This window comes from Carlito syrichta, unplaced genomic scaffold (genome assembly GCF_000164805.1).
Source record: "Carlito syrichta isolate Samal-C Ts95f unplaced genomic scaffold, Tarsius_syrichta-2.0.1 Scaffold314105, whole genome shotgun sequence".
NCBI classification, from domain to species: domain Eukaryota; kingdom Metazoa; phylum Chordata; class Mammalia; order Primates; family Tarsiidae; genus Carlito; species Carlito syrichta.
In genome coordinates this window covers 247621-266125 of record NW_007258201.1, presented here as the reverse complement: position 1 = coordinate 266125, position 18505 = coordinate 247621, and the positions used below count along the sequence as shown (strand labels likewise).

General features: G+C 38.9%; 1 protein-coding gene across 1 annotated transcript in view; it reads right to left on the bottom strand.

Annotated features, from left to right (window-relative positions):
- Window positions 1–18505, bottom strand: part of ANKRD31 (ankyrin repeat domain 31) — a 135911-nt gene that overhangs the window by 15786 nt on the left and 101620 nt on the right. Inside the window, exons 20-22 of the mRNA XM_008071045.1 lie at window positions 15020–16019; window positions 10413–10553; window positions 2773–2872 (exon numbers count right to left, since the gene is read on the bottom strand). Of these exons, the coding sequence (XP_008069236.1) occupies window positions 2773–2872; window positions 10413–10553; window positions 15020–16019 (1241 nt within the window). The remainder of the gene's footprint in view (window positions 1–2772; window positions 2873–10412; window positions 10554–15019; window positions 16020–18505) is intronic.

Genomic DNA, 18505 nt, shown 5'->3' with positions numbered 1-18505 from the left:
CCCGCGCCTTTGGGAGGCTGAGGTGAGCGGATTACTGAGCCCGCGGGTTCGCGACCCGCCTGGGCAACATGGCGAGACCTCATCTCTACAATAAATAAAAAAATCAGCCGGATGTGGTAGTGCATGCCTGTAATTCTGGCTACTTGGAAGGCTGAGGTGGAAGGATCGCCGGAGCCCAGCAGGTCAAGGCTGCGGTGACCTGGAGTGGCCACTGCACTCCAGTCTGGGCGACAGAGTGAGACTGCAACTCAAAAAAAAACACAAAAAACAAAAACAAAGTAAAGGGCTGAATATAAAGGATTCTCAAATTATCAGCTGCATAAGAAATAAAATACTGGCCGGACTCGGTGGATCAGCCTGTAATCCCGGCACTTTGGGAGGCCAAGAAGAGTGGATTGCCTGAGCCCGTGGGTTTGAGACCCATCTGGGCAACTTGGAGAGACCTCGTCTCTACAACAAATCAAAAAATCAGCCGGTCGTGGTAGCGCGTGCCTGTAATTCTGGCTACTTGGAAGGCTGAGGCGGAAGGATCGCCGGAGCCCGGCAGGTCGAGGCTGTGGTAGCCGGGAGCGGCCACTGCCCTCCAGTCTGGGCGACAGAGTGAGACTCCAACTCAAAAAAAGGGAAATAAAATATGAGTCATCCAAAGTCTGCAGTCAGACTGGTTGCATAAGAGTCCTTTAAAAAATTCAGGTTACTGGGCCTTATTCCATGATTCGATTAGGTAGATTAGGCAGGTAGTTAGGTTAAGAACCAAAGATCATGGATTACTACAAGAATTCCTTCCAGTTTTTTAAGCCCTTTAACTTCCACACAATTATTGTTATTACCTGGTCTGTCTCCCATAAATGATGAAAAGCAGTTTTGAGGCTGTCTTTCGAAAACTGGGGTGGAATGCACTCTATTATGAAGTGAGATTTTGAGACAGAGAGGAATCCTAAGAGGTTAGGGTATAAAGGTTAGGAGAGGAAAATAGTTTAAATATTGTGTAAAGTTGGGAGAGGAAAGCAGTTTGAATTATTGTGCAAAATGGCAGAGGAAAGCGGTTTGAATGATGGGGTCTTGTTGTAAAGAAAGGATAATCCCAGGGAACCCGTGGGTAGGGACTTGGTGATGAAAATCCTGCTTGGTTGTTGATCTTGGATATCATAGCATACCCATTTTCTGTTTTATACTTCCTCTCCTCTAGTTTGTCCTCAAATGGTCTGAGAAAGGGACACTGGGAAAGAAAGAGAGGGCATGTAGCAGATGAGGGTAATGTAACAGTTATGTCTATTTTTGTCAGGAATGTGTGCTGCCTTTTCCCAGATCATTTCAAAATCTGCTACTCATTTTAATAAAGACTGCAGCCTCCTCAGGCTTCTCAGGCTAAAATTTATTCCATCTTATAAAAGGTATTAAGTTTAATGAGCAAAGATCTATTTCAGTACTTAATTTTAGAAAACATGTAAAACTAACCAAATAATGTCTTCAAGAAGAAAAAAAAAACACTTTTTTTGGTTTCCTTTATATGACTTTTAAAAAAATCTACCCGAACTAAGTACAGCAGAGATTCAGATAAAGAAATTGTGAAGATGGAGTCATTTCTTCGATTCTCCTAGAATCAACTATGGTTAAAAATGGAGGGCTATAAAACACCAGAAAATAACAAGTGTAGAGAAACTGAAATCCTTGCACATTGCTGGTAGGAATGCAAAATGTTTCAGCTGCTGTCGAAAACAGTTTGGCTGTTCCGTTAAACAGAGAATTACTATACAGTATAGGTTGACTATCCTTTATCCAAAATGCTTGAGACCAGAAGTGTTTTGGATTTCAGACTTTTTCGAATTTTGGAATATTTGAATACATATAATGACTTATTTTGGGGATGGGACCCAAGTCTAAACATGAAATTCAGTTATGTTTCATATAGAAGGTATATAATACCTTATTCACAAAGGCCAAAGATAATTTGTACAGTACTTTTAACAATTTTGTGCATGAAACAAATTTTTAGCTATGCTTTGACTGCAACCTGTCACATGTGGTCAAGTGTAGAATTTACCACTTGTGGCATGAAAAGTTTCCAATTTTGGAGCACATCAGATTTAGGGTTTTCAAGTGAGGGACGCTTCACTTGTATCACTACTTCTATCACTTTTATCACACTTGCATCAATTCCACTCCTCGGTATATACCCAAACTAACTTAAACCAGGTACTCATATGCATGTTCCTAAAAACACTATTCCTTATTGCCAAAAAGTGGAAACCACTCAATGTTCATTAAAGGATGACAGTACAAACTGTGGTACATCCATTAATAGAATATAATTCAGTCACAAAAAGGAATGAAGCACGGATACATGCTACAACAATGTGGACAATCCTCAACAACACACTAAGTGAAGGAAGTCAGAAATAAAAGGTCACATATAATTGATTTCATTTAGGATATATTCAGAAGAGGCAAATCCATGTAGACAGAAAGCTTTGTGGTAGTTCCCAGAGAGTGAGGGGCGTGGACAATGAGGAAGAAATGTTGAGAGGGTATAAGGCTTCTTCTGGGGATGACAAGTGTTCTGCATACAGGTTCCACATACTACGTAAGGTGGTGGTTGCACAACATAGTGAATTTACTAAATGCCAATGAATTGTTTCCCTTAAAATAGTTCACTGTAATTTTTGTAAATTTCACCTAATGGGAAAAAGACACCAAAAAAGAACAATTTTTTCAGTAGGTTTGGGGGGCTTTTAGCCCATAACTAAGAAATGGGTGTTGGTCTGCACATACCTGGAAGACAAGGTCGATGCTGAAGTACCAGGTTTGGTTCTGGAAGCATGGGTGCTTCCTCAGAAACATACTTTAAAAGCTCCTTCCCAAGATATGTTACCTGCACATAATTACAGTTGCACACAATTTTAGAAAATCATACATTCTGTAAGATGGGAACACACCTATCTCCTGAAAATTGTCATTTTTGTATAGTATTGATTATTGCATATAATGGGCAAACCATAGTCCATGGCCAAATCCAGCCTGCAAGCTTCTTTTGTAAATGTTTTACTGGAATACAGTGATGCCCATTCATTTGCTTAACAACTATGGCTGCTTTCATGCTACAAATGAAATGAGCAGTTATGATGGACTATATATGTCCACAAAACCCAAAATATTTACTATTTGGCCTTCTCCTAAAAAATGTGTTGACCTTTTTGTGTGTCATTAATTATCTCATCCATTTACTTCCTCAACAACCCTTAACCTAGTGCCCGATACCTTAAAACTTTAAGAAATTAATGTTATGTTAATAAAATTAAGCCATAAAAGGTGCTTTTCAAGAAATAAGATATTTAACTGATCAAATTAATACCATTTCGGGTCTATACACCCATTCTTTAATTTTATTTTTTTAATTTTAAAGATGTGGGGCACCATTCAGGATTACGTATACAAGCGGTCATTGTACAGGTAAAGTTCGGGCCTCCCTTTGGTCCCTACTTTGCCTGGTCATGCTTTTGTTTGTTTGTGAACTTAGATATTGTTATCAACCCAAAAGGTCAGAGCTTAGAAATATCTACATACAAGAGTGTAGGACTGAGGCAGACTGGCAAATGCCTGCCACAGACGTTCTGGGCCCAAGGGTCTTTGGGTCCTTCAATCTTAGCTCGAGGGCAATTTAATAATATACCTCCAAAGGCTACGTTCACTGTGGGCAAAACATCAAGATTCAGCTCAAACAACCCTACCTGCAGGATGCCTTCCTATAACCTCTGAGCTCAAGTAATGACCATCCTCTAGGCTCCCACAATTGTTGTGCTCATATGTCTGTCACAGCACTTATCTCATTTACACAGATTATGTTTTAATGTATCTGCTTCCATTAAACCATAAGCTCCTTGAGGAAAGGGTTTGTGTCATATTCATTTTTATACCCTCAGCATTTCGCACAGTGCCTGACAACACTGGGTAAATCCCAATTCTCAAGCAAGACTTTTAAATTCTCTGAGTCTCGGTTTGCGTGTTTGTAAAACAAGTACCTCCAGCTTATTAAGTTGTTGTGAGGATTATAAGAGACAAAATTCATGAAAGCATTTTGTCTGGCACATGCTGAGTATCCAATAGAGCTTGTTAAATTGAACATAGTGAGGAAGCTTTAAGGGCTTTGCAAGGTATAGACACCCTTTGGACTCAATCCTGTGACCAAACAAAGCCCGGTAATGGAAATAAAACAGATCCGGCCCACCCAATGTGCCAGTTCTTCCTCACCTGCATGGAGAGAAGTAGAGGAGAGACATCAAATATAATGTGTAAGTTCTCCAAACAATCAATTATTAGAAACAACAGATTGTGTATGTGTTACGCCCTGACAATGTCCAACATACCTTATATATCCATCAAACTGCAAGCTCAGTATGTTCTCACATGTATCTCAGACTTAAAAATATTTTTATCAGTTAGTACTAGACAACATAAGGTAACTTACACATACCACTGGGGAGTAATTCAGATATACAAAAAATACAGCTTTAAGAAAATCCACTAAGTTAAAAATCTATTTTCCACATGGTAGCAGTGATTTGTTGAACAGTATAATGAGTAGATCTCAAATGAACAGCATGAGATAACTTGTAGAAACTGTGCATTTCATATTAGTGTCTGTGCAAAAGCTCCCATTGGCTAAAACATGTAAGAAAACAGTCATTACATTTGCATATGACTCAAACTTTGAATTCTGAACTAAATCTCACTGGATTCAGATGCAGCTCACATGCCTGTGCTGACAGAGGCATGGAAGGAAGAGCTGGAGGCCAAGTTCTTAGGCTCTTGGGCTACGCAGCCTCCAGTGATCTTAGCAACCCTGACACCCAAAGCCCATTTTGACAAAGGGCCACTGATGGGATGTCACCTTTCCCCAGATAAGAATATGTAAAAGAAATGGAGCTTAGTGTAAGATGTGTTCTGTGATGATATCTGTAGGTTGTTGTGCTCTTGTTTTTTGTGTTTTTTTGAGTTGGAGTCTCACTCTGCCATCCAGGCTGCTGAAGTGTGGTGGCACCCTCACAGTCACAGCAGCCTGGACCTGCTGGGCTCAGGTGATACTTCCACCTCAGCCTTCCAAGTAGCTGGAACTATAGGCATGCACTACCATGACCGCTTCTTTTTTATTTATTTATTGTAGAGACGAGGTCTCACCAAGTTGCCCAGATTGGTCTTGAACCCCTGAGTTCAGGCAATCCTCTCACCTCAGCCTCCCAAAGTGCTAGGATTACAGGTTTGACACCCAAAACCCAGCCCTCTTGCTTTTTTTGCATGGTAGAATGGAGGCTGGGCACAGTGCCTCATACCTATAATCCTAGCACTTTAGGAGGCTGAGGCAGGAGGATTGCTTGAGCCCAACAGTTCGAGACTACCCTAGGCAACAGAGTGAGACCTTGTGTCTACAAAAATAAAAACGAAAGGCAGAACCGCAACAGTGTTTTGTCCTAAGGCCAGTGATGCTTCTGTTGGAGCTCTTACAGCAAAAGCTCCGTTAGTCCTCAGAAATAAGTCTAGACTGATTCCCTAATGTCATACTTATGGAAGAAATAGGGTGTGTGGATTGTATGTGTGTGTATGCATGTGCACGTGTGTGCACATGCATACATCTCAGATGGATGGATGATAGAGCTAACCTATTCTAAAAATGTAGTTAATGAGACAAGTGGAATTATCATTTCACTTTATTTTGGTTAGGTCTTTAGCAGAAATAAAGTACAGTATTCATCATCATTATAACAAATATTTCTCGATACCTTATATACTAATATGCATCAAGAAAGAATATAAGGCATAACTGCTTCTGAATGTCAAGGAGCCCAAGAATATATATTTCTGCTGGGACTTCATTTTATTTTAAAGTATCAATATATTTTTAATATCTTCAGAAAAACCATTTATTGGTATTGACTAATATGTATCTGATTATGGATGATTAAATGACTACCTAATTCCTTTCCAAGTTTTAAGAAGTCTTATAAATTTCACTACCCCAAATGGAAAAGGAAAAAAAGAATATTTTTAAAAAATCTCAGGGTGGAAGAAAAGGCCAAGAAACAATAGAAAACTGTTACAGGTTTTAAGTTTACTGTAACAGAAAAGACATTTTAGCTAAGAATATAAAAATATTTCTCAAATAAAATATTTATTTGGGCATTCAGAATACAAGACAGAAAGTAGTTTCAAAGAACAGCCTTGGAGGAGGCGATTCCAGAGAAATGATGTTAGATAAAGTTCACCGTCATAGTCTCCACCTTCCATTCCAGATTCTCCTTCCCCACACCCAATGCTCAATGCAGCTAAAGGCAAGAGAAGGTCCTTCACACTACTTGTTTTCAAGATATACAACTTCTAAATGTTTGTACTTTGAAGAGGTCCACATCTCTAACCATCTCCTTTTCCTTCTTTCTCTTCTATCATGTAGCCGAGTAGAAGCTGGGCTGACAGGAAGTATAAGGCACATTGAGCATGTGAGCTACTGACTGAATGAGGCTAGCTGACTGTTCAGATGAACAATTTCCATCACTTTCTATATTCTTGCCCCAGTCTTTCCGTATGTTGATATTCCTAATTATGGTGGTGGAAGGAATTTTTCTAGAAAGATATGAGTGGGGAAGGGAAAGGGGGATCCATAGAGAAGAGTTAACACTAAATCCAAGGGAGTGAAAAGGGTGGAAATAAGGGTGGAAATTGGGTGAGGCATCTGGATGGGAAGTGTGTTTGCAGAAGAGATCTCTCTAGTGCTCTTTCAATCACTGCCTAAAAGAGCAGCCTAGTTTTTATCTGCATTAATTCACTCCTGGGCATTCACAAAGGTGAACTGTCTTTGCATTCTTATGGATTCTTAAGGCATTCTTACAAATGCCTACTGCATTTGTACCACAGAAAGGTATTTTTTTTCCTGAGGAAACGGGCAATTTTTGCTGCACAAGATTGAGGCTTTGTATCCATCCATAAAGGCGCCTGGCGGACGTTGTGTGCTCTTTTGAGTTCAGAGCAACCTATTTCCAATGAATGGGATGTGGGCCTCCCTTGTGCCATGGTCACAGATGCAGGAAGTAACGTCCAGGCAGTCCGAAGATGAGGTTCTAATCCTGGTTTTGGCATTTTCCAGCCTTGAGGCTAATCAGGTCACTTAACCTCCCAAAACTCTGTTTTCACATCCATAAACAGGGATAATAGTTCAGTTTCCTGCCTCAAAAAGTTGTTGTGCAGAAATGCTTCATCAACCACACTGTGGTTTTCAAGTTCTGCAATATTCAAGATGCAAAGATAGTCAAAGACCATCTAGCACTACTCATTTTATTTTTTTTCTGAGTCGGGCTCTCACTCTGTCACCCAGGCGTACACCCAGGAGTACAGTGGCAAGATCATGGCACACTGCAGCCTTGACCTCCTAGGCTCAGGCAATCCTTTTACCTTAGCCTCTGGAGTAGCTGGGAGTACAGGTGTGTGCCACCACAACCAGTTAAGCACTACTTATAATATACATAGGAAAGGTCAGTTTCAGAAAGGTCATATGACTTAACATAGATCAATGAATTCTCACTTCGGGCTGTACATTAGAATCACCTGGAATGCTTTTAAAATACTGCCACTTGGTTCCCAACCCAAACTATTCAAACAGAAACGATGAGGCTAGATTCCACCAGGCAATGGCAGTTTTTCAAAGTCCCTCAAGTAATCTAATGTGTGTCCATGATTGAAAAACATTGCCCAGATCATACAACTCACAAAAAGTGGAACCAGGAAATAGCTTAGTTTGCCTCCCACTGGAAAACCACACGGCCACATCCGAGGAGTGTCTGACAGTCGGGAGGCAGCAGCAATAAGAGAAGTCAGTGATGCCCACTGGGACTAAGCATTAGGATTTCCCTGGCAAAGCTGTTGGGGAGCGGGTACGAGTCATCTCTGCATCCACTGACTCTGACACTGTCGGATGCAGGGCAAGACTTAGGAGGAAGGGAACACACTTCCCCTCCAGATGCCTTGCCCAGTTTGCACCCTTATTTCCACCCACTTCACTCCTTTGGATTTAGTGTTGACTTCTCTCTCTGGTTCCCTCCTTCCCTTCCCCACTCATATCTTTTTAGAAAAATTCCTTCTACCACCATGATTAGGAATATCAACATAAGGAAAGGCTGGGGTGAGAATATAGAAAGTGATGGACGTTGCTCATCTGGACAGACAGCCAGCCTCATTCAGTCAGCAGCTCACATGCTCAGTGTGCCGTACACCTCCTGGGAGTCCAGCTTCCACTCAAGAAGGAAGGAAGGGAAGGCACAGCCAGTTGTGCAACCATGCCCACAGGGAACCCTGGCAAACGGGAGTTGTGGGAGAAAGCATGTAGAAGAACATAAAAGGGATACATGGGGACAAAAACTAGACTGAGACCTTTTAGATGTCTTTGTTTTCTCTTATTTCTTGTCTGACAATCAGCCACCTCTGGCCCCATACCCTACCACCATTCTGGGAACTAGTCTATAGAAATGTTCATATTTAACAATATAGCAAAATGCTTCTTTCATCAGGATATGATTGTGAATTCAGAAGTGAGGAGGCAGAGGTTTCTGTGGCAAACTTTAAAACGGTCTTTTAAATATAAAGAAAATCACTAGGGGAATCTGTTTCTCAACTTGGAGTATTTACTTGAAGTACGTGAGTATCTCATAGTAATTTTAAACTCTGTTTTCGTTTTTTTGGGGGGATAAACTTAAAAAATAATCTAAGCTCAGGTAATCTGCATGAATATCTTCTATCCAAGAATTGCCCTATCTTCTTTTTTCTTCTAATTTTTTATTTTAAAGATGTGGGATACAATTCAGGGTCAGGTATACAAATGTTCATTATGCAGGTGCCCTTGTTGAGAGGTGTGCACCCACCCTTCACCAGCAGATTCCCACTACTGCCAATCCTTTTCTTATAGTATTATAATAATAGTTCAAGGTACACTTTTGAGTGAGAACATGTGATACTCAGTTCTTTGCTTCTGTGACGGATCACTCAGTATTACAGACTCTAAGCCCATCCAAGTTGCTGCCAGGTTCATAATTTTGTCCTTCTTTATAGCTGTGTAATAGTCTGTCATGCATATGTACCACTTTTTTTTATCCAGTCCTCTTCTGATGGGCAGCATGGCTAGTTCCATGTTTTTGCTATTGTGACCAATGAACTGCCCTATTTTTAGTGCCACATTCTCATGTGGCTTCACTATCACATAGGTGCTAAACACTATGACTCTAATTGGTATGGCTGATAAGAAAACAGGAGAGGCAAAGCAATATGCAAACAAGGCAATAGTGCACGGTAGAGGAAAAAAAACTTTAGGAAAACAAAAAGTCAGAGAGACAACAGCAGAAACAATCCAGCATGTGCTGATGTAAGTGAAGGAACTGAAACACAGAGCTAGATGTATGCCACAAAGGTCTAGGAGACCAGAATGCAGAGTTGGGGCAGAGTTTGGGACACAGAATGCAAAGTTTAGGACACAGTAGGGACTGCAAAGGGGGGTGGGCAGAGATAGGTCGGACAAAAGAGAGAGAAGGAAGCTGTGCCTATTACTGGTGCGCTGATGCTTATTGTGATGGCTAGTAGAGGCTGAATGTATCTTCTATTCTTTCAGTTACAGTGGATGTCTGATGATTTATACATTTCCTGGGAATTTATTTTAAGACTGTCCCTGAAATGGTGTCATGGACATCTGGAGGTGGATGGACACTGGACTTCAAGGATGTCAGTCATCACTGGGCTTATGATTCAGCTGGAGCTGAGGGGAGGTTCTAAATCTTAAAGATCTGAATGAAAGTATTACTTTTTGGAGAGCTAGAAATTCATGGATAAGGACATGTTCAAACATAAAAGCACACTGTAATTTCTGTGGATCTTAGGCCTCTTCCCCATTCCTTTTGTATTTCGGACATTTTGCTTTATTTCATTAGAATAATAACATATTAACTAAATTATCAATATACCCATGGTCTCACATTTTCTATATGGAGTCACAAAGACCTGAAATCCTTTGTGGGGATAAAATGGAAAGATTAGGGCATTAAACTTTCTGGGACTAGGTAAGGAGCATGGTTCCCTGTGCAACCATGCTCACAGGGAATTCTGGCAAATGGGGGTTGTGAGAGAAAACTTGTAGAATAACACAAAAGGGACACATGAGGACAAAAACTAGATCAGAGACCTTTTAGTTGTCTTTTTTTAAAGAAGAAGAAGAAGAAGAAAGAAGAAAGAAGAAAGAAGAAAGAAGAGGAAGAGGAAGAGGAGGAAGAGGAAGAGGAAGAAGAAGAAGAAGAAGGAGAAGGAGAAGAAGAAAATAGTTCCATTATCAAAAATAAATACATTTCCATTTAAACATGAAGTTAAAGATAAACTTAAGAATGACCCACCTTACTCCAAGCATAATTCCAGGTCACACAACTGTTGCCTCCCAGAATATCCCTGAGCCAGGTGACTGGGTTTTGATAAATCTGACCGTTTTCTACCTTTATTTTACCATTTAATAAAATACTTGCTTTGTGGGTAGTTTCCTGAAGTAAAAAATAAAACAAAAATTAAGATTAAAAACAGCTGAAATACACAAACTTCTGCTTTTGGCCGTGATAAAGTAACCAGGTCCAGATTCACCCTAATACCTGATATATTTATATACAAATTTAAAGTATTTAGAAATGGCGATAAGGGCATACAGAAAACAAAGAATCGTCTATGCAATAAAATCTACAAATCTACAAAAATTAGGTTCAAATAATGAGAGTAGGTGGCATTTGAACCAAGACTGCTTCCTTCCTCCCCTCTCAGCTCACGGAGGTGAAGCTTTCATTCCAGACTGCTGTCGTTGAGGCCAAGGGCTCCCCGTTAGAGGGATATCTTCCTGGAAGAGGCAGAACTGCAGCATTTCTCATCCTGTCCTCAGCCATCTGTTGCTAAGGCTCATTTGTGGGCCACTGTAGCCAAGGGGTGGGGCTCCCTTCCTCTGCCCAGCTCTGGGTGGTGAGACAGAGGCTGCCCCTTTGGCACAGCACCACTGGGTTCCCAACTGCCTTTGCCTTAGCCTACAAGGCAGTGGTTTCTTATCAGGAGAGACAAACTGAAAAGACACGAAACTACTGTCTGCCTCCCTTTGCCCCCCTCCCCTTGCACTGAGTGTCTACCTCCTAACGCAAGGGTGGCATTCGGAGTGAAATCACCATTGTCCCCAGCCTCAGCTTTAGGGCCATGGATCAAGGATTTTGCCTGGGAAGAGAAGCAGGTCTTCAAAAAGATAGCTCCAGTAGAAGAAAGACACCAAACTTTGTGAAATATTAAAGAAGGTTTATTCTGAGCTAAATGCAAGTGACTTTGGCCTGTGGCACCATCCCAAGAGGTCCTGAAAACATGTACCTGCGGTAGTTGAAATTGTGGCTTGGTCATATACATCTTAGGAAGACAGACCATAAATCAATACATACAAGACTTATACTAGTTTGGCCCAGGAAGGCAAGACATCTCCAAGAAGGGGCTTGCAGGTCATAGGTTGATTCAAAGATTTCCTGGCTGGCAATTAGTAGCAATATCTAGGCTTTGTCTAAGGAATTTTAAAATCAGTAAAGGAAATGACACATGGAGATAAGGGAGTTGAGTTTCTTGATATGCAGATGAAGGCTCACAGGTGGTAGCCCTGAGAGAGAATAGATGGCAAACACTTAGCTCCTCTGGAGATTCCCAGAAAGGGATTCTATAGAGATGCACATTTCTCCAAGAGATGGCTTTGCAGGATCATAAAATATTTTTTATTTTCTTCTTTAGCTGTGATATTATGTCAGAGTCAGATGAGAAATTAAGCCATATTAAATAGGGTTAAAAAAAAAATTCCCATCTAATGAGATTCACCAGACCCCTTAGATAGGAATTTGGCAAGAGCGGGAGAAAAAAACGTTAGAGTTCAAACCTCACTCTTAATCTTCATTTGCAACAGAGCATGTAGAAGTTCAGGCTCAAGAGCGTTATCAGAAATAGTGGAAGCTGTAGTAAAAGGCACATCAAAATAGATTGGCAGATTCATTAGCGATATAAGCTAAACTGCAGGTTGGCTAGTTTGTAAGAGGTAACTGGGAAAAAATATAGCTAGCAGTGGCCTTCCTGAGTCATAATGCATTTCAAATACTGACCTTGGAAACAATCCCTTCAAAGGAGACCACATTTGACTAGATTGGTCTGTAGAACAATTTATGCTCCAAAACATTGTTGAAAATAATAAAATGACCAATGGTCAACAAGTAGAACTTAACAGTTTTGTGTGGTCAGGGAAAGAAAGTCACACTAAGGCTTCAGTCCCTGAGTGCAACATCATAAGTTTAACATTAAAGTGGAGAGAAATAGAGTTCATTAAAACAATCTAGCCAGTAATTAAACAGATAAAGAATAATAAGATGTCTAAGAGAAGGTGGGGACCAAGACACAGAATTGCTACAATACGTTGTCTAAAGTGTTCAGTTCCAACAAAAAAATAGGAGACACACAAAGAAACAGGAAAGTATGACACATATACCGCCCCCTGCCCCCAAAAAAAGCCCAAACAGGCAAGAGGACGCTGTCTGTGAGAGTGACCAGACACTGGATTTAACAGACAAAGATTTCAAAATAACAATTAGAAATATGTTCAAGGAACTAAAGAAAACCATAATTTAAGACATGAAGACAAAGTCATGTGAAAACAGAAAATATCAACAAAAAGGAAGAATTCATTTAACACAATCAAATAGAAGCTATGGAGATAAAAAGTACAATAACTAATAATGAATATTTGTATACCTAACCCTGAATTGTACACCACATCTTTAAAATAAAAATTGAAAAATTTTTTTAAAAGTACAATAACTGAAATTTAAAAATTCACTAAAGAGGCTCAGCAGTTTTAAGATGCCAAGAGAAAGAACTGGTAAACTTGAAGATAGATAGATACAATTATGTAAGCCAAAGAAAATAGAGGGGAAAAAAAGAGAAATAAAAATGCCTCAGAGAAATGTGGAATACCATTAAGCATACCAATAGATGCATAATAGGGGTGACTAGGAAGAATGAGGGGGGAGAAGGAACAGAAGAAATATTTGAAGAAACACATGGCTAAAAACCTGCTAAATTGACTGAAAAACATTAATCTACGCAATCAAGGGGGTTCAATGACTTCCAAGTAGATCAAACATAAAGAGATTCACGGATACATAGTAAAATGCCAAAATTGAAAGACAAATAGAAAATATTAAAAGTAGCAAAAGAAAAATGACTCCTTATTTACAAAGGAACCTCATAAAGATTAACAGCTGACTTCTTATCAAAAACAAATGGAAGCCAGAGGCAATGGAATAGCAAATTCAAAGTATACAAAGAAAAAAACTGTTAACTAAGAATCCTATATCCAGCAAAGTTATCTTTTAAAAATGAAAGCAAAATAAAAACATTCTCAATAAATGAGAATTTGTTGCTAGACTACCTTATAAGAAATAATAAAGCAATTTATTCAGGTTGAAAGCCAATAATCCCAGATAGCAATATGAATCAACATGAAAAAACAGAGCACCAGTAAAGGTAATTATGTATTGTAAAAGACAGTATTAGTGTATATTTCCTCTCCTTTCTTCTCAACTGATTTAAAAAACAATTATATAAAACAATAGGGAAATTTGGGAGGCCGAGGCAGGAGGATTACTTGAGGTCAAGAGTTTGAGACCAGCCTGGGCAGTATAGCAAAATCCTGACTCTACAAAAATTTTTTAAAAATTAGCCAGGCAAGGTGGCGCATGCCTATATTCCTAGCTACTCAGGAGGCTGAGGTGGGAGAATCACTTAAGCCCAGGAGTTCAAGATTACCGTGAGCTATGATTATGCCACTGTATTCTAGACTGGGTGACACAGTAAGACCTTGTCTCTTAAAATTTTTTAAAAATACAGGCATAATATAGTGTAGGGCCTATAACATATTGAAACATATATATTTGCCAACAGCAGTACAGAGGAGACAGGTAGGAGCAAAGCTTTATAAGGGTAAGGAAATGACTCCAGATGGAAATGCAAATATTCAAGAACAAATGAAGAGAACCAGAAACAATAAATAAAAAGGTTAATATAACAAAAGTTATAAATATATATTACTCTCCTTTCTTCTATCAGCTTCTTTAAAAGTTATGAAATGTTATAAAATTATAATTGTAACAATGTTTACCACTATGAAGGAGCAACATTCCTATATTCCCCTAGATTTAAGTTAGCATAAATCTGAAGCTGATCCTCATAAGTGAAGGTGTGTGTTAAGTCCTAGAGCATCTACTACAAACATAATTCAAAATATATATATTCACTTAATTCCAAAGAAAGTAATAAAAGAAGTACAGTGAAACAAAAAGACACGAGGCATTTTAAAAACAAAAAGTATTGCTGGATGCAGTGGCTCACACCTGTAACTCAGCACTTTTGGAGGCCAACATGGGAGGACTGTCTGAGCCCACGAGTTTGAAGCCAGCCTGGGCAACATAGTGAGACCATATATCTACAGTAAATAAAAAAATTAGCTGGGTGTGGTGGTGTGTGCCTGTTGTTCCAGCTACTTGGAAGGCTGAGGTGGAAGTCACTCTTTGATTTTAAAATAAGCTTCTATGAAAGATGAATTTATGCTTATTTCTTTAGTAGATGCTTTAGCAATACAATGGTAGTTTCTAAAGTTTTCAAACTAAAGACAGCTCCAATTTATTATTTTTATGTTGCTCTTAAATCCCTCCTGCTTCAATAAAATGGTCTAGTTCTGGACTGAGAACTCAAAAGAGATTGTCTCTAAAATGTATCAGGACAATTCCAGAAACGTGATTTCACTTGCTAAGAATACAATGGCTGTGTCCCTCCATTCAGGAAACAGACAAACACCATTTCCTTAATCAGAGCTAAATGTCTATACTACATGACAATAACATTTACTCATTTATAAAAATTTGCATGATTTCAGAGGAAAAAAATAATATAATACCTGTGTTTTGAATTCCAGAATGTTACTTCCTGGATTAAGTCTTCCTAGTAATATCAAATCTTTTATCTGCATACGTTTCTTTTTAGGAGCTGTACTACAGTTTAAAGACTTTTTTGTAGTATGTTGACACCCAGGCCCAGAGGAAGAAGAGATTTGACTGTCATTTGTGTGTGGAATAGCAGAAGCTGATTTTTTAAGATATGGCTTTATCTGATACTCAGTGTCACTGCCTCCAACAGCAATCCTTTGATGTTCCAGAGATTCTGATGTCTCTGCAGGGGGCTTCTGGGAAGTTGTTTTTCTGTTTCTTCTTTTTGGCTCATAATTGGAGAGGTCTTCATCATAAATCACAGTTGATGGATGGGCATTATTTGGGGCAGGTACACTTATGGTTTCTGAAATATTTAATGTGCCAGTTACTGGAGAAGGACTATAAAAGTCATGCTCTTTGGCTGTAATTTCTGTAAGATCATTTTCTTTTTGTGAATATTCTGTTTGAGCAATAAAAGCAACAGGTTGGGGTGGTAATTTAATCTTCTCAGCGCCATCTGAATGTCTAGATTTTGATAACCAATCTAAGGGACAATCACTGACGTTCTGTTTACAACTTAGCTCATTTCCAGAAAATTCTTCCCTTCTCACTGCCTCTGAACTTAGACAAATGTTGGTACTTTGCCTGTCATTCCAAGTTTCTAGAGACAACTGAGTTTCCTGCGTATTCTCACAATCAAGATTGACAGGAGAAAGTGAATCCAATTGGGGTTGCATTGAATTTTCCAGACTTATAAGTTTTTGACTGTTCTTTTCACTAGACATTTCCGTTCTGGGTGGCAGCTTCCTTAAACTAACACCAGACAATGTTGTGGCACTCTTATAGTTTTGAATTTTCAGGCTTATTTTTTTCTGTTTTTTTGCCACGACCAAAAGGCTCTTCTGTCTTGTGGCCAAGTTAGCCAGTTGTTCTCTCAGGGGTCCATGCTTAAATGACTCTATAGATACCCTATAGGAAGAAACGGAAAGAGTAAAAAAATGCAGTGACAGCAGAAAGCTTTTCTTAGCAATCATTCAGATATCACAATTTTAATCACCTCAAAATACACAAAAGTATACCTCTGCAAAATATTTCCTTTAAGGAAAAACTGATTCCTTATATAAGGTGAGTTTGACTTTGTTTTAGGCTGTGATAGGATGGTTATCCAGATTTTATATTCATATCATTATCAATTATGAGTCAATCCTGAAAGACAAAGCTTGGGTCATCTGCCTAGATATCTACTAGTCTTTGAATGTAAGGTAGAAATTGGCAGCTGAGGAGGATCACCATTCCTTAAGTTCAGGGTTTGCTTACCTGTTGAAAGCAGAAAGGTGTATTAGGAAGTAAACTCTGAAAGTTCCATTCAGGTTACCCTGGCAATGAAACAAGATTGCTCCATACCTCAGCTAGATGGGAGAAATGTTTGCTCATCAAATAATTACCATAACAGATGCTTTCAAGTCCAGAGGACGATCCAGATCAGCATCATCCTGAGCATCTGCCCCCAAGTAATCTCTCAAGCTCTTAGGACTAAGGAAGAGGAAATGGCTCCTCAGGTTTCCATACCTCCATCTCTTAGCTATGCCCACCAATCTCACAATAACCTTCGGAATATTAGATACTTTGTTTCTAGCGTTTCTCAAATATTTTGACCTTAGGTACTATTTCTACTGATAAAAATTACTGAGGAACCCAAGTATCTTTTATGCATGTGAATTATATTTACCAATATTTACTGTTTCAGAAATTAAAACTGAGACTTTCTTAAAGAGAAGAACTCATAAGCATACATTACATTAGCTTTTAGAGTAATAATATCATCATATATCATGTGGCCTCTGGAAAATTCCATTGCATACTCATGAGAGATTGAGGGCAAATAACATCTTAGCATTATTATTTTTAAAAAATGTTTTGGTCGGGTGTGGTGGCTCACACCTATAATCCCAGCACTTTGGGAGGCCGAGGTGAGAGGATTGCCTGAACCCATGGGTTCAAGATCAGCCTGGGCAACTTGGCGAGATCACATCTCTACAATAAATAAGTTTTTTAAAAATGGTCTCAGGGACCCAGCAGAGGCCCCTGGATTATACTTTAAGAGCTTCTGCTTTAAGGAAAAGTAACAATTAATAGTAGTATCTTGCCTCTCCTATGAGAGTTTAGAGTTTAGAGTTCATACTATGCTCCAAAGCAAACTAGATGTTAGAAGAATAAATACATATCAGTGGAAAAAGCAGCAAGAAGAATTCAGATTGGTAAACAATGATAGCATAAAATGCAAGAAGTTGGATAGAGGAAAAATAAATAATACCACACTTAAAAGTATGTAAAACAAGAAGTTCAAAAAAAAAATACAAAGGTGATCTCTTCTAAGATGTAAAGTCTTATAGCAATACTAATAAGGATTTACATGCTTTAAACCCAAATTGATCAGGAACCTTCCAAAATTCCAGGTACAATACATTGTCAACCATGGGACACTAAAGGAAAATTGAAGTTAGCCTCTCAAAGTCCTCTAGAATTATCCATATGTAGGTCGCACAAGCTCACTTAATTTATACTGGAGGAAGACAAGTCAGAAAATAGAATGAAATGTGTAATACTTATTCACTAAAGAGGAAGGCAATATGGGGATAGAAGATAGTAGACACATACATAAAAATAGGCTGGGGAAGCGGGCAACACCTTATCAACAAGGGTATCCGCACAATGAATATTTGTATACCTAACCCTGAATTGTACCCCACAATTTTAAAATAAAAAAAATTTAAATTTAAAAAAGATAAGAAACTGATTTCTCAATAAGTTCAGAAAAAATGAATATGTAATAGATGTCAATTGATTATAAGACAAGAACAGATAAGAAAATATTCAGAAAAATTAAAAGTAAACAAAGAATGGGGACAATGTAGCTAAGTCTATGGAAAATGTTTTTAAAAGGCCCAAATAAGAAAAAAATATAATATTTTTCTAAAAATAAGAGAATAGGTATATAACCAATATAATCAGGATGAGACTCCAAGAATCCTGAGATTTTGGAAATGCAATAAAACACAAAAACTAATCAACTGTGTAGAAGAACATTGGTGACGGCAAAAAGGAATAATTTTTAATGCAGGTAATTTGAGTGTGTTAAGGAAAGAAGTTTATCTGTAGGTTTCATGACCAGAAAGGCTTTCATAAAAAATTTTCACTGTAGACAATTTTTTAAGATATCAAAATGTTCTTTTCTGAATTATTTAAAGTAACAAAGTAAGCCAGGCTCGGTGGCTCAGCCTGTAATCCCGCGCCTTTGGGAGGCTGAGGTGAGTGGACTGCCTGAGCGCACGGGTTCGAGACCCGCCTGGGCAACTTGGCAAGACCTCATCTCTACAATAAATCAAAAACTAGCCGGGCGTAGTAGCGCGCGCCTGTAATTCCGGCTACTCGGAAGGCTGAGGCGGAAGGATCGC